The sequence below is a fragment of the Balaenoptera borealis genome, assembly GCF_965194805.1.
Source record: "Balaenoptera borealis genome assembly, chromosome: 11".
NCBI lineage: Eukaryota > Metazoa > Chordata > Mammalia > Artiodactyla > Balaenopteridae > Balaenoptera > Balaenoptera borealis.
The window spans coordinates 91,038,573-91,060,401 of NC_138868.1; the positions used below are offsets into that span (position 1 = coordinate 91,038,573).

The 21,829-nt window shown below is 43.1% G+C and overlaps 1 protein-coding gene across 1 annotated transcript in view; it reads left to right on the forward strand.

Annotated features, from left to right (window-relative positions):
* RDX (radixin) overlaps positions 1-21,829 on the forward strand; it is a 652,052-nt gene that overhangs the window by 82,920 nt on the left and 547,303 nt on the right. The window contains exon 15 of the mRNA XM_082343520.1: positions 11,160-19,542. Coding sequence (XP_082199646.1) covers positions 11,160-11,226 — 67 coding nt within the window. The 3' untranslated portion in view covers positions 11,227-19,542. The remainder of the gene's footprint in view (positions 1-11,159; positions 19,543-21,829) is intronic.

Consider the following 21,829-nt stretch of genomic DNA (forward strand, 5'->3'; position numbering starts at 1 on the left):
CTAGCCCTGCAGCTCTCCCCAAAGGTAACTATTTTTTTCAACTTGTGTCTCCTGGAAATTACCTGTACATGTAGAAGCATGCATATGTTGTATACTTTTTGTTGTTTACATAATGTATAACATTCTGTATACACGGTGTTGTGCTTCTTGCACTGAATGGTGTATTTTGGAAATCATTACATATAAGTACAAAAATACCACAGTATTTAATTATGTGGATGCCCCTTAACTTCTGATGAACATTTATATTTTTACTTTGCTTTATATACAATACTGCCATGTATTGTTGTACAAACACTGCTTTTGTTTTATCCTGTTTAAGATATTGTGTTATAGTCCAGTAGATAAGGTAAGTTTACATAAGATTTAGGTATTCCTAAAATATAGGAAGTTTTTTTTTTTACTTAAATGATGTAGGTGCACTTTTTACATTTTAAAAATTTAAATAGTAGTATGTGCTTATTGAAGCACCTTTATAAGAAAAGTAGGCACTTTTCCTTTTCATAAATTGGATTTCTGTATTTCAGGTTTAAAAGGTGACATAGCTATAATGGCCTTAATGTTTCACTTTTGAGGGCTCAAGTGTAAAAGACCTGCCAGTATATAAAAATTCTCTGACTTCTTCAAATTTTATAATCAGAAAATGCTATTTTTAAAAAAGAAGGAAATCAGTACCTTTCTAAAGGTACTTTGGTAGCTTTTTGGTTTTTAATTTCCTTTGAGTGCCACCATTTCCTCAGTGTAGAGTTTTCATTTGCTTACTTTTATTAAAATGGAAAATGACAAGCTCAGATCATTGCAAAACACTCGACCACGACACCAAGCAACAGGAAAATTATTTCAAAGAATATCAAAGTTTTCTTTGATTTTTAAGGAGGTAGATCAACTTAATTCATCCTATTATGTGATCTTTCTTTCTGACTTTAAGAAAATGTCCTTTGATTTCACACCTCACTTTTCAGATCAGATATTGCTCTTGTACCTCTAAACTTTTGGTTCTTAAGTGATTTTCTTGGGCACCAAATATTTTGGGGGGTACAGCCTAATTAGTTTCAAAGTGCTAATGATATTTCATGTTAATCAGATAGAAGAAACACTGATCTTAGTGGTTTGCAGTCTCCCTCTCTTCCCCTGTTCCCTGAGATTCACAGTAAATTCTAAGCTGATGTACCGGAGAGGCTCAGAAAGTCTAGGTCCTCAGTCCATAGTGTTCACCATCTCTCTGTTGCTCTTTCAGCTGCCTAGTGCTACTGAGTTCTGATCCCTGCTGTTTCTGCATAGGTTTTCAGGTGTACTCAGAAATTGTCAAATCAAATTACAGACTTCATAGCCCATGGTTATCCCCATTCTAAGGGTTCAGGGATAATTTCCCAGATTCTCTTGCTTTTTCAGCCATTGTTTTTGTTTTTTACAGTAGATACTTAGATCCAGGTTTTATCAGTCCAGAGCACATTAGATACACAGGCAGTCTGGCATTTAGAGTGTTTGGAATAGATGTGAAGCAGCACGATGTAGAGTTAATTGCATCTGGGTTTGAATTGTGCCCTGGCCACTTTCTAGATGTGTGACATTAGGACGCCACTCAGCCATTTTGAACCTTAGTTTCCTCATCTGTTAAATGGGAGTAACACTATTGATTTTATGAGCATTGACTGTAATAATATACATGGAATACTTTGTTTACAGCTTGGCATATTAAAGGTGTTTATTAACTTCTGTCATTTTGTTTTTCATACTATTTTTGTTCATCTGTCAGTATTGTGGGTATTAGTATTTATACTCCAGTCCTTTGGATTCCAATTTTTATGTCTTCTTGCCTTTTAAGGATTTTATTTGTGATTCTCTTTAGATGGTATTGCTCAGCATATGTTTATTGAGTGTGTGCCAGGCCCTGTGCTAAGTATGTAGAGATAAAATAGACATGGTTTGTCCTGAGCAGTAAAGAGTTCATGGTCTACTCCCAGTAGACAAAGTAAATAATGTGTGTGTATGAGTAAGTAATGTTCCCTCCTCAACCTGTTAATGTTGGAGTGTGCCAAGGCCCAGGCCTGCCCCGTCTACACTCGGTTCCCTTAGTGGCCTCCTCCAGTGTTGTTGCTTGAGATACCATCTGTATGCTAAAAACTCAAATCTCCAGCCAAAACCCTCTACCTTGAACTCCAGATGTGTATATCTAACTATCTACCTAACATGTCCACTTTGATATCTAATAAGCATCTCAAACTTGCTATGTCAAACCAAACTCGAGGTCTTCTCCCACCCCCTGCCCACTTGCTCCTGTCTCAGTCTTCCTCTTCTTCTTCCCTCCTTTCAGTGGATCTGGCCCAAACCTTGACTGTAATGTGATCCTTCTTTTTCTCTCATAACCCACACCCGATCCAACCACAAACCTGTTGGCCCAACATTCAAAGTATATAATATATTCAAAACATGACCATTTCATACCTCCTCCACAGCTGTCACCCTGTTCCACACACCAGGATTGCTTGTATTATTGCTAGAGCCTTCTGATGGGTTTTCTGGATCCCTCTCTTGATATTCTACAGTCTACAAAGACAGTAGCCTTAAAAAGGTAGGTCAGATCCTGTCACGCTCAAAAATTCTCCAGACCTTTTCCATCTCAGTAAAAGCTATATCCTTCTCAATGGTCATTCAGAGCCCAAGACCATCTGATTCCTTGTCACTCTCAGACCTCATCTGCTGATTTCCCCTTTTCTCACTGCATTGAGGTCAACTGGCTTCCTTGTTATTCTCTAAACTAGCCAGTGCTCCTGTTACGTCAGCCTGGAATGCCTTTTTCTCCCCAGGTATTTTTATGATGCACTTCTTTGCCACTTCCAGGATTTTGCTTAAATGTCACCTCAGTGTGGCCTTCTCTTACTACCCTATTTAAAATTACACTTTCCCCAGTATTCCCTACCCATGTCTTTTAATTATTTTTCTTTATAGCACTTACTATCCAACACACTATATATATTTTTAATATTTTAATATATATTTTATATTTATATATATTTTAATATATATTTTATATTTATATATATTTTAATATTTTTTTACCTATTTGTATTGTTTATTATCTGTCTTCTCCCACTGGAATGTAAGCTTCATGAGGGCAGGAATTTTGCTGTTTTGTGCAATGAAATGTGCTCAGTGCCTCGAGCAATGCCTGGTGCATGATAGAGCTCAATATTTTTTGTTAAATGAATGAGGTGGATGAATTCTGGGAGCTCAGAGGAAGGCATCTAATCTTGGTGGAAGGCTTCCTGGAGGAGATGATTCCTAAGCCAAGCCTTTAAGAATGAGTTATTCTTAATGGCGGGAGGGCGTGAGGGGCAAAATTAGGAGGGCTATCCAGATAGCGGGAACTATGTATGCAAATACCTTCAGGCACAAAAAGACTTGGAGTGTGCTGGAACTACCTGTTTGTATTGAGAAAGTATAAACTTTGAGATTCAGAAGGTGGTGCTATGAAACACTGGAGAATCATGAGGGGAAGCAGGTGTGGATGTGCCTGTGATGATTTTTTGGACAATTTTAAGTTTGGAATGCTGATGGAATGTCATAAGAGTTCCCAAGAAGAAAGTGTAAGGAGAGAACAGCTAGTACAGAGCCCTGGTGAGCACCAGCATTTAAGGGCTGGCCAAAGCAAGAGGAGTACATTCAGGAGAGAGCTGCAGAAACACAACAGGGCAGAGTTAAACATCCTGGGTGACCACCAACGCCATAGGAAACAGGTCTGTTACAATGTTTCAATGTCCACTGGCTTTGGCAGTAAGAAAATCATTGAAGAGAGCAATTTCTTTGGAGTTAGACTAGTTTTTCGCTTAGCTTAACTGTACAGTATCTTCTGGGAAGTGTTTTCCACAAACACAGAACAGGAAAATGCTCTTTCTAGTAGTGTCTTCCGTCAACTCCAGATGTCTGAAGCTGACATTGGCATGCACCCCACCCCACAGCCCTGCTCCAGTCCGTGAGATTGTACCTAGTAAGTGAAAAGCTGTATGCATGTTTAGCTTTTAGGGGTGCACCATGTGGCATTTGAATGATTTAATCCATTCAAATAATTTCATTCACTAAGCACTTGTTAAGTACTTGAAGTTAGGTCCTGAGGATTCATAAATAATTTTTTAAAACATTCATAGTCTAGAGGAAGAAATGAAGAGTTAAGATATAGTGTGACAGACAAGTAGACAAGAGATATCAATACATACAAAGATCTGGGGAACAACAGACCCCTTGCTAACATCTCCAAGGATGCAGAGGTTATTGCAATTGTCAGCAGTTATCTCAGGAACACATACAATTTTCCCCCAGCTTCCCTTTAGGGCTGAGGGAACATCTCAGTGGATGTCCAATGGTGGTCTCAATGCTGGTTTGCACAGGGGTTCCAGGAAAAAAATCATACCTTAGGAGTAATTTCCAGTGCTAGAACCAGGGGTGTCAGCTATGTAAGCAGAGGCTGATGAAGTCTGGGCCTAAAGCCAGCTCTAGAGTTGAGCAGGGGATAGTAGGACTGCCTTAGGCTGTGGGTTAGGAAAGTCCACTTATAACTTGGGCTACTTCTAGGTACCTCAGGATAGGTAAAAATGGGTTTTGTGTATATTCTGGAGCTACTAAGGAACTTTTGGTAGGAGGAGTCCTTGCATTTATTCATCCATATATTTTAGTGCCTAGTACCTTCCAGGTACTGTGTCCCTACTAATCATTGAGAATATAATAGTGAAGAAGACTAGATCCTTATTATGGGCTTACTTTTTATGGTAAGTCATGAAACACATGCAGAATAATTTAAAAGTTGTGAATCGTATTAGATTGAATCATGTAAAATTGCTAATATTCAACCACCTTTGACCTATAAAAGCAGCAAATTTGTATCAATGCTGTGAAAGAAACAAGGGACTGAGTTGGGGAAAATGATAATCGGGGATAGGAAGGTCGGAAAAAGTCTCTGTGAGGAACTGGCATATAAGTTGCCACCCGAAAAAAGAGAAGGCTAGCTTTTTAAATTTAAATCAAGATGGCAAATGCAAATGCCCAGAAGGATCAAATGAGCACACTGGGCCTGGTGGGGGAATCTTCACACCCTGTCTAAAGAGGGCGGCAGCTCCTCAAAGCAGTGCTACTTTGATTTTCCAAGATAAGCCAGCAAACAGCTTTTTAAAAAAGCATCCAAAGAATAATGCTTTAAATATTTAAGTAGAAATGTAATTTTATGTGAAATCTCTCAAATTTTACACGTCAGCTATTTAAAAAATTTTAGAAAATGTTTTGCAAGCCAAACAATATATCTGCTCTCTGGAAGTGGCCCACTAGACACCAATTTACAAGATTCGCTTTAAAGCATTCCAGGTAGAGAGAACAGCATATGCAAAGACCTTGAGGCAAGAAAGGACTTACTGGTTCAAGGAACAGGAAGGAGGGCAGTATGTCCAGAGCTAAGTGAGCCCAGGGGAGAGTTGTTTGTGAGATGAAGTTGGAAAGGAGCCAGATCTCAAGGAGCTCACACAAGCATAGTGGCAGAAGTGGAGGGACAGACATACAAATTTAGTGTGTACCAGACAAGCGTGCACCTTGGGACCACACCTGTGCCTGGAGGAAGGGACACACTTTCCTAATCTGTACAAAGATATCATAAATGCTGCAGGTGTCCTTGGAGGTAGGTGCACTATCCCATTTTAGAGTTCAGTAACCTGCCCAAAGGCCACCATAGTGGCAGAGTCTGCATTTGGGTTTGGGTTTCTTTGAATTGAAATCTTCTCCCACCCTTTTTTTTAAACTACAAAACGCCAACTTTTCAATTGAGCCATGTTTACATGACGGTGCCCTTCGGAGGATTTTCTTGTCTGCATAACTTAAAGTGAATGTATTCATTAGTTTAGAGGCCAAAGAAGAATGCTCTAAATATTATGTTGAATACAGAGTAACAGTGACCTGGAGATCAAACCCCATCAAATTGGGGACCAGGCTTATTCCACTGTTTGGTGTGGGCTAGTAACGCCAAACTGTGAAGAGTTTAGTGCTCTCATTTTCAGGAAAAGGTGAGTATAGCTTAAAGATTTGAAGTTGAAATATACGATTTACGCCCGTGGGGGTGAGAAAGCATCCTTTTCTTTTTATTGAGTGTTAAAGCCCTCGAAATCAAATGAAGGGTCTGTGCTCAAGGGATCTTAGAAATCTAGAAAAATTGCAATTTCAGAAGTGAAGATGGATATGAATAGAAATAGGCTGTTTGAGCTAGTTAATAGATGTTAAATAAAATATTTCAGAAATTTGGTGAGCAGGACTGCAGTGATAAAAACTGAACTTGGTCTAGAAAAAATTCAAGAGGTTGAGGATCCGATTGCCTGGAGAGTTTCAGCCTGGGAAAGAGCCAGGGAGGAAGGTGGCCACAGCTTGAGGCCTGAGAAATAAGTCCCAGTGCAGCCTTGAGACAGGCTCACAGTTAAAGCGAAACACCTGAGGAAATGCCTGTGGAGGAGATTGCTAAACTAGTTTTCAGAACTAAACGTGATGGAGTATTTCATTAAAATTCACCAGTCATTTTTTTTTTGGCACTTATTAGAATATTTGAAGACAGAGAGAAAGTAGCATAATTAACAACATTCTCCAGATGCTCTGTGTGGGTTATTTGATTTACCTTGTAGATAAAAATGGTTCTGATTTGACTTTCCTAAGAATTCTTTTAAACTACTAGATTTTTGCCTGTGGAATTAAAAGGAAAATTGTACATTTAAGGGGAAATCACTATAATTATATTTTGCTTCAAGGTTAGTAGATTGTAATTACTGAATAAAGTAGGAGTTGGAAAACTTTTTCTGTAAAGGTAGGTCCAGATATTAAATATTTTCAACTTTGCGTGCCAAATAGTCTCTGTCACAAGTACACAGCCCTGCTGTTTTGGCACAAGAGCAGCCATGGGCGTATGTAAGTGAAGGACCCTGGCTGCCTGCCTTCCAGTAAAACTTCATTCATGGACACTGAGATCCGACTTTCATACACTTTTATTTTATTTTTTATTTTTTCATACAGTTTTATATGTCATAAAATTATCTTCTTTTAATTTTTAAATCATGGTCTTTACAAAAACAGATGGGGAGCTGGATTTGGTCCATGAGCCATAGTTTGCTGACCTCTGAATTAAAGGATTTTAAAAACAGTTACGTTCTTCCAAGGGCCAGCGGTGTGGCTTTCTCAGCTGTCTAGATTGTTTATTTCATGGTAGAGGGGTCTTATTTTGTAGTAATGAAGAGATTTCCCTACACATTTGAGAAACTTCTAGCAGTGGTTCTCAAACTAGCATACATCATTATCACCTGCAGACTTTGTTAAAAATGCAGATTGCAGGGCTCCTCCTGAAGTTTCTGATTCAGTAAGTCTACATGGTGCCTAGGAACTTGGATTTGTAACAGGTGAGGCTAATGCTGCTGTTCTGGGACCACGCTTTGAGAATCACTTATTTAGAGATGAGGGTGTCAGACACTGTGGGAATGACACAGTTGCTTCTTTTACTCAGTGTCCTTAGAGTAGCTATTGACTTCTCTACCTAGACGATTTGAGACCTTCAAAATTCTAATGGTTCAAAGACCAAAGATAATTGGAACAAAATTTATAACTTCCCTGTCTATTGTAGTATTTTTCCTCCATCAATTTCTGAAAGTTTTAAACATTTACAAACTAGAGATTGTTTTACAACAGTGCCTAGGAGAAATATAAAGAAATCTGTTATGATATATAGTATATATTCTTATGTAGTATTATACATGTAAATATATATATAATAAGTACTCATGCATCAGTTGTTTTTTTTTTAATTTTTTTTTTTAATTTTATTTTATTTTATGTATTTATTTATGGCTGTGCTGGGTCTTCATTTCTGTGCGAGGACTTTCTCCAGTCGCGGCAAGTGGGGGCCACTCTTCATTGTGGTGCGCGGGCCTCTCACTATCGCGGCCTCTCTTGTTGCGGAGCACAGGCTCCAGACGCACAGGCTCAGTAATTGTGGCTCACGGGCCTAGTTGCTCCGCGGCATGTGGGATCTTCCCAGACCAGGGCTCGAACCCGTGTCCCCTGCATTGGCAGGCAGATTCTCAACCACTGCGCCACCAGGGAAGCCCTGCATCAGTTTTTAAAATAGTACATTGCCAGTAACTTTGGCGTTCTGTATTCCTCCTCTATCATGTCTCCCTTTTCTTTGATTTTAACTGTTTGTATCCACGATATAATGTCTTCTTTTGCATGCCTATGAACTTTACCTACTTTGATTACACACATGCACACACACACATCCATTTTGATGAATATAGCTGTGGTTCATTCATTTTCACTGCTGTGAGGGTGTCTGTTTTATGAATGCACTATAATTTATCCACTCCTCTGATAATGGACACTTGGATTGTTTCTAGTATTTTTTATTTTACAAACAATATAGCCTGAAATCTTCTTGAACATATTTCCTGGTAGTGTGAGCAACAGTACCTCTACCTAGAGAAGGGAATTGTTCAGTTACAGGGGCATTTCAACTTTCCTATGTAACCATCAACTTGTTTTCCAAAGGAAGGATATACCCACACTGACTTCAGCACACTTGATACCACTAGCTTTTTTTAACTTTCTGCCAATTCGATAGGTTTAAAATGTGCTATTAGTTTGCATTGTCTTGATTACTAATATAGTTCAGAATTTTTCTTAAATTTATGGGCCTTTCATGTCTCCTCTTTGAAGTGACTTTTTTTTTTCCTGTTTTCTTTAAAAGTTTCTCCACCTTGTTTTGATAGAAATGTATTAATAGATTAATTTGGAAAAAAATTATATCTGTACAATATTTAAGTATTCCTAGTCATGAATATGTAATATCTCTCCATTTAGTTATGTCTTCCTTAATACTTCTCAGTAAAGTTTAGGTTTTTCCATTTAGACCATCTATTTCTTTTGTTAGATTTATTATTAAGCATCTTATTTTTACTATCTTTTTAGTAGTTAATTTTAAAACTAGTTGTGGCTGGTATATAAAAATGAAGTTGATTTTTGTTTGCTGACCTTATATTTAAGAACCTTGCTCAATTCTTATTTTTTCTCATAATTTGTGAAGGCTTTTGGGCGTTCTGCATAAATAGTCATCTTCTGCAATTAATACAGTTCTTAGTCTGTCTTCTCAATCCATATAACTTACTTCTTTTCCTTATCTTACTGAGTTGATTTAACTAAAGCTTTCAGTACAATGTTGAACATAAGTGCACCTCATTTCTGATTTAAGAAGAATGCTTCTAACATGTGCCATGACATATGTTTGCTGTTTTGGTAGATGACCTTTATCAGGTGACTGAAACTTCCTTTTATATATATACACCTGTTTTTCTAAGAGTTTTTTTAAAAATAAAAAGGATGTTTAAAATTTATCAAATGCAAATTCTGTGTATATTGTGATAATATGTGTGTGTGCTTTTTTGTCTGTTAACATATTGAATTAATAGATATTTCTAATATTAAACCAAGTTTCGTTCCTGGGATAACTTGATATGATGTATGTCCTAACCTGTGGTTTGGCAGTCCACGAACACTGAGTCACCTGTATTGTGAATATCCTGCCCCTCTGATTTGTATGTATCTTCCACTCACCGCCCCTCCAACAAGGGTTGCTGTTTTCTAGAGGTATTTTAATTTCATGGCGCCACCTGGTGGCAAACTTTCAACATTTCTGGTGATGTCTCTTTGCCGCCTTTCTTTTAGGCAACTGTATGCATGTAGTTTCCTCTGTTATCACTGTAACACCTCATTTAACTTTATTTTCTCTCTTGTACCTTAATATTTATTCACTTTACGCCCCCATCCTCCTTTCTCTTGCTCCTCCAAATTTTTTTCAGTATACTCATGCCAATCATTCTCTTTTCCTTCCTTTTTCTTCTCTCTCCCCTTTTGTTCCTTTATGGGTACTGTAAATCTACCTCAATTATGGTTAAGAATGATGAGAATAGTGCTGGTTACTAGGGGAAAAGATACAGCAATACATTTTAGGATGACATTTGGTACAATAAAGTGCCAGCTCTGCTAACCTTCAAAGGCCTTGAAAATACTTAAAATTCTCTTAAATTCAAGTACTACTTAATCACCTTCTAATTAATTCTGCCCATTTAACATCAAAGTTCACTATTAAGGAAAAATTATAAAACTGCTTTGTTTCATTGTTTCTGTGTTCCTTTATCAAAATGTGAGGGTTCTGCTGTATTTTGCTGCAAGACTCAGTTTTTCATTATGCATGAAACTGCTTGGAAACCAAACTAATCATCAATAACATGGTTTCCATAGGAAACAGCCCACCACAGATGCCCTTTTGATATATAACCCATTTATAAGATAGAGATTACCATTTCCAACTGCTTAACTCTCAAGCATAGAAAATACTGTAAACAATATTCTCCCCAGGCAGAAAACTAACACATGTACAAGCTTCATTGGTTTAGCAATTTCTTTTTGGAGTTAATTGTGACTTTGTCTTTGGTGTCTCTAAGGGCTATGTCTGAGAATGGCAGGTGAGTCAGCTGATGAAGACAGAACAGAGAAAGTAGGGCTGAAATTGATCTCTTTAGCCACTGCGACGCTAACCTGGCTGCAAGGGAGGTGGTTTTGATTGTGTTTGTCTTACTCACCCTAGTCTTAGTAGGCGGGTACAGTATATTGAGCCTTTGCTTATTCATAGATAGCAAGTATTGATTTTAAAGTAGGCACCACGAAGTATTTTGGTACCTAAGTCTGGTTGGTGCCTGAAAGATATTTTAATCAAGAGAGAACCTCAAAATATAAAATCTGATCTTCAGCATTACTCTTAATACTTAAAAAAGATTTTGATGGCTTTGAGATCTGGTAGTCTTATGAAACTGACTAGTTTGTGCAGAGCTGCTGCAACTATTAGAATTCTAGCATCTTTTTAAAAGGGAGATTTGAAGTTATTCTTATTTCAACATTGTAATAGTGGAGATTCAAAAGTGAAAAAGAGAAGTTAGAGGTTAAAGATTAGGAAGGAGATTACTATGGCAATTTGGTTACCTAGAAGGCTCTACATAATGCAAGGTGACAAGGGTGCTTCTGGCTTCTGTACTACAATATTTGGCTTCCTTCTGTGTTCTAAATGCTTTCTAACCTTTTGATGTCTCTTTTAAAAGGTGGGGACCCAAACTGTATGCATTGTTCCAGATGCGTTCTTGCCAAAGCAGTATAAAGCAAATGTAACAGTTAGGAAGAAGCCTCCCTCCCTCACTGGGTAAGTACAGCTGGCAGCCTTCACCAGGGCTAGCCCACCTTCCCATTAGACCTGCCATACCCTCTCCACTGCAAAAATGCTGGCCGGACCCCATAAAACCTGAATCTGTTAATCCACAGCCCAGAGCCTTTCATCTAGTGAAATGCCAGTCAAAAGAGCTGACCCAGAGCCAGCCCTCCCATTACAGCACCTAATCCCACCCCCTCCAGATTTTTTCTCAGTTGTTTGCATCTCTTTGGCTCTTTGCCAATCAAGACCACTGAGGTCAGATCGAGTTTATTAAAATGAAATTTTACCTATAATCTTGGTGAGCTGATTAGACATGTTACTTTAGACTGTTTTCTTACCTTTGTGAAAGAACCCCCTTGATGTAGAGTATTATAGTGCAAGCTCACACATATGACACTTGTGTGCTGCTGGAGGGTTTTTGTTTTTCTTATTTAAAAAAATGTTCAGATATACTTAAAAATGAAGTGCCATACCTATATATTAAGTAGAAAAATTCCAGAATTGGTTCGTAAGCCAGGTTAGTATTATGCATTGATCTCAATTTGGAAATACTTAAAAATTGTTGATCAACGTGATTACCATGATAAGAGGTTGTTTCAAAGTTCTTTAATTGATTTTTCAACCCATCCCATTTCTAAATAAAACTACAGCCATGTGGTTTATTTGTAGATCTTGAATGGTACATTTGAGTTCCCCCAACTTGCTGATTAAACCTCCCACAATTCTATAAACCAATCTCTAGCTATATGGGAATATATTTTAGATAACACTTTAAGATGTGGAATAACTGTCTGTTATAACAATATTATTTTTTAGGTTCTTTTCATGTGACATAGAAAAAATGGTGATATATGTTCACTTAGGCTGGGGAACTTTTAGAAATGATTTGCTTCTTTGGCCTTGACTTTATTTCTGTATTTCTTTATTTTCTAATCCCAAACTCCCAATACTTCCCTGCCCACCCCCTCTCACCCTTGGCAACCACAAGTCTGTTCTCTATGTCTGTGAGTCTGTCTCTGTTTCGTAGATAAGTTCATTTGTGTCATATTTTAGATTCCACATATAAGTGATATCATATGGTATTTGTCTTTCTCTTTCTGACTTACTTCACTTAGTATGATAATCTCTAGGTCCATCCATGTTGCTGCAAGTGGCATTATTGCATTCTTTTTAATGACCTTGACTTTTGGATTGCTATGAAACGAGTTTAAGGTCATGCGAGAATCTCTGACATTCCATGACATCACCAAAACATTTTCATTGTTTCAAAATCCACTTGAAGGCCTTGTGACACATCCATCATTGTTTGCTTTCGCTCATTTTGAAAGGGGTGTTTGTGACTCCATAGAATCCAGTTAATCTTATTCCTGATATTTGAGCTAAAATCCTTGGTAAAAACATGTTCTTAATGATCCATAGATTGCCACAAACAATACTGTTCTTAGCTATTCATCTTTAAATCATTTCTTCCAGTGCAGGCATTTATGTAACTCTTTCCATTTTGTTTGCTGATTGGTAAGATCCTTCCAGCTGAAATTTGCCTGCTGTTTTGCAATTTTTCCTCATGGATTTTAACCCTTTAGTGTTTTTGCTTTTTAGAGCAAATCCTTTGAGTGAGTTTGACTCTGCTGCTGCCGTCAGAAGTAGGAAAAGAAAGTTTCGGCATGACTTACCAGAAAAGTCAAGATCAAATGACAGAGATTTTAAATTGTCCAAAGATGGATTTATTAAAGGATCAAGGGAGTTGGCAATCGCTGCATCCTTCAGCTTGAAAAGTCACATAGTTGACAGCCTCAGAAGAACAGCTGGGCCCCTCCTTAGTTGATTGTAGTGTTATTGACCCAAGAAAAAAGACAGGAACTTTTGACAGGTTTCCGGTCCTACTCCCACTGTCCTGAGGGTTTCTCCATCAGAATCCTCACCCCCTTCCTTGTGATCGGGCAGCCCGCGGGATTATGGTGGCGAGGAATTACATGGATAGCCATGGACGAACTGCAGCTGGCTGGTTTCTTCTGGGAGAGAACACCCTACAGCCTCGGGTGTCAGGCTGTATCCAAATCATGAATCAACCCCAAAGGCCTCTGGTTGTCTGGTGCATTCAGACCCACAGGCTTCTTGCTCTCAACCTTCAGGCCGTGTCATTTCTCTGAGGTGCTAGGCTGATTTTAGCTTAGGATGCTGGGTTAGACCTGATCTGATGACCTTCTTTCCTAGACCCTGGGGTTGGGGGGCTGGGGGGGAAGTAGCCTGAGGTGGGTAAGACAGAGCTGGTGTAAATAAGGTGACCAGTCTCTTGGGGACACCTGCCTCACAGGCTGCTTACTTCTCTGGTGATTTACGTCACAAAGGCTTATAAGACTGTGACATGAAGGGGACTATGTTTATACCATGATCTCATAGCCACGTCATGATTCTGGATCTGAACATTGCAATATCTACCATGTTAGGTTCCTTTTGAGACCAAAAATAACTCTAGCAAGGCTGAGGTCAGAGTGTAGAGCCTGTGGAACCACCTTTGTTTTGGTGCAATTTGTACGTCATCGTGTTTCCTTGGCGGCATTCCATCCCCCTTCATAATTCAGTAGTAAACTCTTGTCTTGGCTACATGTTACTGGAAAGGTGATCAGGGTCGTGCCCTTTTCAACCCTATCATGGTAATATTTAAAAGTTTAGTTTTCTTCTTTCTTGCCTAACTTTCCTGTTCACTTTCTGTGTCTTCACGCAGGTCCCTGGCATCTGACACACATGGCGAGCTTTAGGATAAGGTCGTACTAAGACATGCGTGATGTTCTGAATGTCTGTATCCCCCAAAGTCCAGAATCTCAGCTGGAACCCGATGGACGAATGTTCCCTCAATCAGGGCTCTTGTCAATGGTTCTTTCCACACCTCAGTCGACTGTTGGTTTTCCCTTTCTTGCTATTCTGTCTCTCGCCGCACCCCTCTCGATTGCCTTTCCTAGGGACAGACCTTAGAGAGATGGGCCAGGATGTGGGAACTCTGCACTGCACCCAGCAGTCCTAAGCCAGCATCCTCTGCATCCTGTCTTCAAGGCACCATCCCCGCAACAGATGCCTGAAGGCACAGGCTTCTGAGAACCCACTTTTTTTCTGCATGACTAGCTTGTAAAGAGGGATATGCGGAGAGAATTTCCAAGAACTTTCCACTTAAAAAAAATGTATGTGACTCATTTTGGGCTTCGAACTGAGAGCAAAATCAGTGGTATGCAGCTCTGTTTCCTGGCACACATCTGTGGCATCTGGAGAAATTGTTGCAATACTCCCTTTCCTGTCTGGGCTGTTTGTATAACTGTATATAAATGTAGCAATAAATATATTCTAACATCAGCCTGGGGCATTTAGTTTCCGCTTGCTTCTGCACACTGATGGTAGGCAGTGAATATCACATTCTTGAGGAATTGCCCTACTGACCAGCGGGCTTGCCTGCCTCTTCTCAGTTTCTCATCTTCTCTGATTTCACAAAGTGTTAGCTTGGAGTTGGCCAGTGTTTGGAGAAAGAAGGTTGAGGGGTGCGGTGGCAGAGCTGGGACATGAAGCCACATTATTAATTCACTAGGCTGCACTATTCCTGATGCTCCGAGGTGGCTTGAATGTCTGAGGACTGAAGCTTAGAGGATTGGGTGACAATTTGCAACAGGAGTCAGCTATGTTATAGTCACTCTTAAATCCTTCAAGAATGTATTGTGCTTGGATAATATGACAGGTACTCACCTGCCAGTCACAAAGTTACCCCTTAAAGATTTTCAGAAAAACACAAAATATGCCAACATGATATTGAATTTTCCATCTGTCCCTAATGTTTTTCAAGGGCACTAAGTAAGTCTGTTGTTTTGGAAACAGTGCCCTTCTAAAGTGGACACATAAGCAAATAAACTTTTTATTTGGCAGAAATAATGCTGTTTGTCTACTATCAAGAAATATTTGTTCCCAAACTGGTCTCATAATTTATTTGAAATCTTTGCTTATCAGGCATTTTTATAGCTTAAAAGATAACCACATACTTTGTGTGGTTTCTTATCAAATTGCTGTTTGCCAGGCCTCTGCTCGATTATAAGCGGCAGGTGGTGTAGAACCATTCGGCCCTGAGGCCTGGGAATGCAGCAGAGCCAGAAGCTGGAGTCCTGTGGCCGAGGTTCACAGGCAGCACCTGAAAGACTGCTTGTTATGTATTAAAGCAATACAGGCTGGAAGCGCTTGAGGAAATCATCTGGTTGGGGCACTTGAACCACTGATCAGGTAACTGTCTGAACAATCATGCCAGGTGTGTTCTTACTTTCACCTTTTAACAGATCCATCAGAGAACCTGAGGCTCAAGGTCAACAGGTAAAGAAGGCACAGCAAATTCCCATGTGCTACCACCGTACAGACCTCTTCCACACACAGACTGGTCTGGCCCGGACTGGTAATACAGGGGGAAACTATTAAAAAAGAGACAGGACAGATTATCAGTTGCTTCTGGTTATACTGCAATGATATAAACGTAATTATAGATAATGACATATAACCGGCAGTTCATAAGCTTGTTCGTGGAGCTGTGGAGGGTTGAGGGTTTTCAGCCGGTGGGTGTCAAGCCTGGGCATGGGTCGTGACTAAGACCCTGGATAGGTCACTTCAACGCCCTGGGCCTTTGACGCGTCTGCCGGAAAATGAGGCGTTTGGACTAAATGGTTTCTAAGATCCTTTCTGTTCTTTGAGTCTCCTCCTTTGGAAAGGGAAGGGAGTTAGCCTACTTTTCATGCTAAAGAGGAAGGTCATGGGATGGCATAGGTGGGCAGCTGAGAGGCAGAGGAGAGTTATGAAGATCGCTTATTTTCAGGTAACAAGAAATGCATGAAGATAATGACAAGTTAAAGCACCACTTTCGTCACACCCCTTCTGAGGAAACAACGTGTTTAGCTATCACTTCCCATGGGAGAGGAAACTGGCTGGATTTCTTCCTGGCCTCTCTTCTGCGCTGGGCAGAAAGGCTGCTGTCTGCACTGCGCACTGGGACGGACAGGTGGGGACTTGAAGCCTCAGAACCAGAAGCCACTTTTCTTCAGGAACTGCTCACGCCCACCAGATGGGGCAGTGCCATGAAGAGCACCTCAGGCCCTGGTGAACTGTTGGACTTCAGTCCTGGTCAAGCAAAGCTGACAGGGGTGTAGCCACCCAAAGGGAGAGAAGCTGATCTCTTCCAGTCATGAATAATCCACATCCTCGCTTAGGAGCGCATTGGTGGGCGGACACTACTCTTTAGCACAACACTCCTGCCCTCTTGGCCCCCTCCTTCCTTTCCAGGCAGGTGGGACGGATTGCTTGAGCAGTGAGTTTGGAGAGGAACTGTGTACCCAGTCCTGTTCTCTGTCTGCAGGAAGCACACATTATTGTCAGCTTCTCCATGCCCTAGTTCTGCTGAGGCAGGCCCGGGCTCCCCCAGGAGAGGGGTGCCTGTCTAATTTGGGATTCGATATTAGGGAGTCCAGTTGCCTTAGGCATAAGCCTAGATTCCCAGCATTAGCTTCATCAATGATAAAGATGATCTTGTGGGCTTCACCTGCTTATTCTTTTGCTTTAATTCTGAATTGATTTCACCCAGTGGTTTTTACTTTAAACTTTATGAGCATGATTATCGTCCGGAGGGTTTGTGAAACCACAGACGCTGGCCGCACCCCCAGAGTGTCTGATTCTCAGGTCAGGGGTGGCGCCCGAGGACGTGCACCTCTCCCAAGTACACAGGTGAGGCTGCTGGACTGGGGACCACACTTACAGACCTAGGGGGCGCCGGAATGGGAGAAGGAGTTCTGTTTATTGGTCCCGTTAAACCCCAGAACTGAATGTTCTCAAGGCTGTCTGAGTCAGCTGGGCGCCCTTCACTCAGCTGGGGCCAGCAAACACTCTTCGGTCTGTATGAGTAATTCTCGCAAATCAGTGTCCTGTTCTAGCCCACAGCCTTGGGCAGGAACAAATGGTTATGGATTATACTCATTTCTGTTCTAAGTAAAACACGAGATGAATCAACGCCAGCCATAAATCAGCCCTGAAATGCGGATTTAAAAAAAGAATCCAAGATGTGTGTGCGGTTCTCCTTTGATAAAACCTTGCAGAGTGCCGTGCGCACAAATCACCATTTAACTGGGTCTTTTTTTTAATGCTGAAGGTACTGCATTGAAAAAACTTTCATTGGAATATAAAGTACAAACGTTTGCAGTTTAGTGGACAGTGTGAAGAATCTTCACAAAGTGAATGCATTAGTGGAATCAGCACAAGACGAGAAAGAGAACATTTCTTCCCTCCAGAGACCCTTGTGCTTCTCTGTTACTAGATTCTCCTCCAAGGGTAAGTGCTGTCTTGAATTCTAACAGGAGAGCTAGGTTTTACTACTGTGTTCTTTATATAAACGCAGTCATTCCACTCATTCTCTTCAGTGAATGGTTTCTTTTACTCAACAGACTCATGGATTCTTAAAAATCACATGCGTCCAGTGTGCCTTGTCGCCTACCTCTCGGCATTTCACTCTGGCTCCTCCGGCCACTGCTATGGGGCTGCGCGCCCCGCTCACCACCGCGCATGCGCATTCCCCTCCTGGCCCGCCCTCACCTGTCACAGCTGGGCTTCTCACCCCCAGGTCTTCCCACGGGCTCCTGCCCCCGTTTCCATTAGTCAGAGTGGGCGGGGCTCAAGCCTGGTCCCCTACAACGCCCAGGCCTCTGAGGCTCATCCCTTGCTCTGTGTGCATCTGGGGGCACGTTGCTCCCCGTGGCTCTGCAGGCACCTGGTTTTCCCTGCACCGTGCAGAACACATGGTTTCTTAGGCACTGTCGCAGGCGGGTAGAGACTGGGGAACCCCATGTGGGCTTCCCACCACCTGCCCCGGTGTGACACTTGTCTCTTCTGTTCGTATTTCACTGGTCGGAAATAGTCACATGACCCCTCTTAGCTCCAGGGGGGCTGGGAGAGGTAGGGCAGCCCAGGGAATATTTGGTGAGCGTCACTATCTCTGCTACGCTGTTCGGTTGGACTCTTCCAGGCCAGACTCTGTCCTCCTTTGCCCTCGGGCACTCACCACTCTCCCTCTCCTCTGCATTATCCTACAGTATTTATATTCTCTACACCACTGGTTCTCAACCAGGGCGATTTGCCTCTCAGGGGACATTTGATAATGCTTGGAGACATTTTTTGTTAGGACCTGCGGGTGTCTATGAGATACTGGCATCTAGCAGGGATGGACCAGGGATGCTAGTAGACATCCTACAGTGTGGTCCCTCAAAGAATCACCCAGCCCCAGGAGGGCCAGACACCCCCTGCTGAGAGCCCCACTGTCCCCGGTGCTGCTTCCCTTGTGCACAGATCTTGCATTACTCCCAGCAGATCACGACGGCGTGGGAAGACAGCCAGGCTGGGCTGTGGCCTGTGGCCTGTCCCTTCGAGGGGACCACTAAAAGAAATGAAGTAGGTGACCAGCGTATGGAGTGGTGGTGGAGAAAGAAGGGGACAGGAGCAGTTTACCCAACATCCTCCCCAAGGACAGCAGGTCTGGGTGGAGCCCCTCACCTGCAGACCCTCACTGCACACAGGGCAACACTGACCTCAGGGGCCCCTGAGAGGAGCCGGGGCCCTGGAACGTGAACACACAGACCTCTTGCACCCTGAACCTCTCGTGTCTCTTTGGCACCACCTTTCTCCGCTGTGGTGGCTGAACCAAGGAGCCCACGTTAGCAAGTGTGAGTCATCACTCTTCCTGTCCTCACAGTGGACTGGCCTCTGTGGCCTGAGGTGAGACTCATTCTAATTCCAACTCTGCCATCTTCTGCTGTGTGACTTTGGGCAACTCGTTTAACCTCTCTGGGCTTTACTTTCTATAAAAAATAGAAAGTACTTTTTTTTTTGGCTGTGTTGGGTCTTTGTTGCTGCACGTGGGCTTTCTCTAGTTGTGGTGAGTGGGTGCTATTCTTCGTTGCGGTGTGCTGGCTTCTCATTGCAGTGGCTTCTCTCTTGTTGCAGAGCACGGGCTCTAGGCGTCCAGGCTTCAGTAGTTGCAGCACGTGGCCTCTGTAGTTGTGGCTCATGGGCCCTAGAGCACGTGGACTTCAGTAGTTGTGGCACATGGGGTCAGTAGTTGTGGCGTGTGGGCTCTAGAGTGCAGGCTCAGTAGTTGTGGTGCATGGGCTTAGTTGCTCCATGGCATGTGGGATCTTCCCGGACCAGGGCTCGAACCTGTGTCCCCTGCATTGGCAGGCGGATTCTTAACCACTGCGCCACCAGGGAAGTCCCAGAAAGTACTTTTTATAAAAGAATAAATTGATTTTTACAACACTTTTTTTTCCCCACAAATAAAGTCTGTAGGTGCTCAGAACCCATTTTTGGTTCCTTTTGGCTTAATTTAATGCAGCAGTGCTAGTCCTGTCACCCTGGGGAGCCTGTTCACTTGGCCCAAAAGGTGACCTGAAGGTAGAAATGAAGAACTTGGGATGAGTGTCGAGGAGCATTTGTGCGTGAACAAGGTCACCCGAGAGAAGGTGGCTCTTTCACTCATTCATCTGACAACTGTTTAGGATCATCCGCTGGGTCCCAGGCAGTGGTCTCAGAATGAGTGGTTGAAAGGGGTCCCTGGCCTCCCACTTCCCCCGGCGCCAGGGCCAGGCCCAGTGGTGCCTCACTCGCCGATAATTCATGGTACAATTGGAAGCTGCAACTTTGTCCTCCAGGAAAGCTGCTCAAGCAGCAAGCCCAGCTGCTGTGCCTTATCCCACCAGCTACCTTTCCCATGTTCTGTCCTTGTCCTGAAGCCAGCGGGAGTGGGGTGGGGGGAGTGGGCTTTGGGAGGGCAGGAGGGGGCCTAGAGCCTACAGATAGCCACATGGGGAGTGTTTGTACTCAGTCATCAAGTTCACTCTCAGGTGTGCCCGTTGGTCCAAGATGTGAGGTGACTAACAATGCCTCAGGCTGCTGCTGGGGATGCCGGAGCTGATGGAAAATGACTCTGCTGGGGCTTCCCTGGTGGCGCAGTGGTGAAGAATCTGCCTGCCGATGCAGGGGACACGGGTCTGAGCCCTGGTCCGGGAAGATCCCACATGCCACGGAGCAACTAAGCCCGTGTGCCACAACTACTGAGCCTGCAAGCCACAACTACTGAGGCTGCACTCTAGAGCTCGTGAACCACAACTACTGAGCCTGTGCTCTACAGTCCACGTGCCACAACTACTGAGCCCACATGCCACAACTACTGAAGCCGACACGCCCAGAGCCCATGCTCTGCAACAAGAGAAACCACCGCAATGAGAAGCCCGTGCACCACAATGAAGAGTAGCCCCCGCTCGCCGCAACTAGAGGAAACCCGCGCACAGCAACAAAGACCCAACACAGCCTAAAATAAATAATTAATTAATTTTTTAAAAGAAAGAAAATGACTCTGCTCTGGTAAATGTCACCCTTGTCTGCCTGGTGACCAGGCCCTGGACACCTCTCTTTCCTCGCTCTGTTGGGAGATGATAGCTCAGCTCTGGACTGCACAGCTGTGTCCTGACTTTGTCCATTGAAGGGTGAGAAACCCTTCAAATCCACATATCGTAACCCCAGGGCACAGGGCCCTTGGCCACACTGCCGGCCAAGCCCTGAGGCTCCAGCTCCCCGACCTCCTGCCCCCCCAGGACCAGGGCAGTGGAAGGGGCCAACCTCAAGTAGCTCATGGTTTCAGAGTTTGGACCTGCAGCCCCGCACCACGGAGTGTGTGCAACCTGGGTCCCAGCCACCACCTGCGCAGCGCTCACTCAGGTAGAGCCAGGCTCCCTCCCAGGTGACGCCTGCAGTGTGATCTGTTCCTTCATCACACACGTATTGAGCAACCAAACATATCAAGCCCTTGCCTTCATGGAATTCTGCTTCCAGCTGAGGAAGATGAGCAGTAAACATACTACGTGGTGAGAAGTGCTGCGCAGAAATGGAGATGGGCCATGTCCCTGAGGGAGCGCAGGGGTTGCAGTTCTATTACTGGTGGTCAGGAAGGCTTCCCTGGGGAGGCGACACTGGAGTAGAAATTGAGGGAAGGATCCATGCAGGTACCTGGAGGATAAACCAGGCAGAGGGAAGCACAAGTCAAAAGGTCCTGAGATAGGAGGGTGCCTAGGTTTGAAACTATAGAAGCAGTTAGAAGGCCAGTGCAGGGGCTGAAGTCCCACAGAGCAGAGCCAGGGTGATCATGGTGCTATTTGTTGCCCACGAAGTGGCCTGGGGAGTGGGTGACAAGGGAGGATGGGACCTGCCATCCCAGAGGTGACGGGAGAGCATGCCGGCCGGGAGCGGCCTCAGTTCTGGCCCCCACATTCTAGAAGGTGCAGTGGGGGAGGAGCAAGTCCAGGCCCAAAGCTGGAGGAGTTCAGGAAAACCTTGGCCGCATTGAGGGGACCGGGTGTAGTCCCACCTGGATGCCACACAGAATGATGGGACCCGAAGGACAAGGCAGATCTACACATTTGACCTCAAATTTCACAACTGGGTAGCTTTCGTCAAGAGCGGTGTGCAGAAGCCTAAGGATAAAGGGTGCCCTAGGGAGGGTTTTCAGTAGGG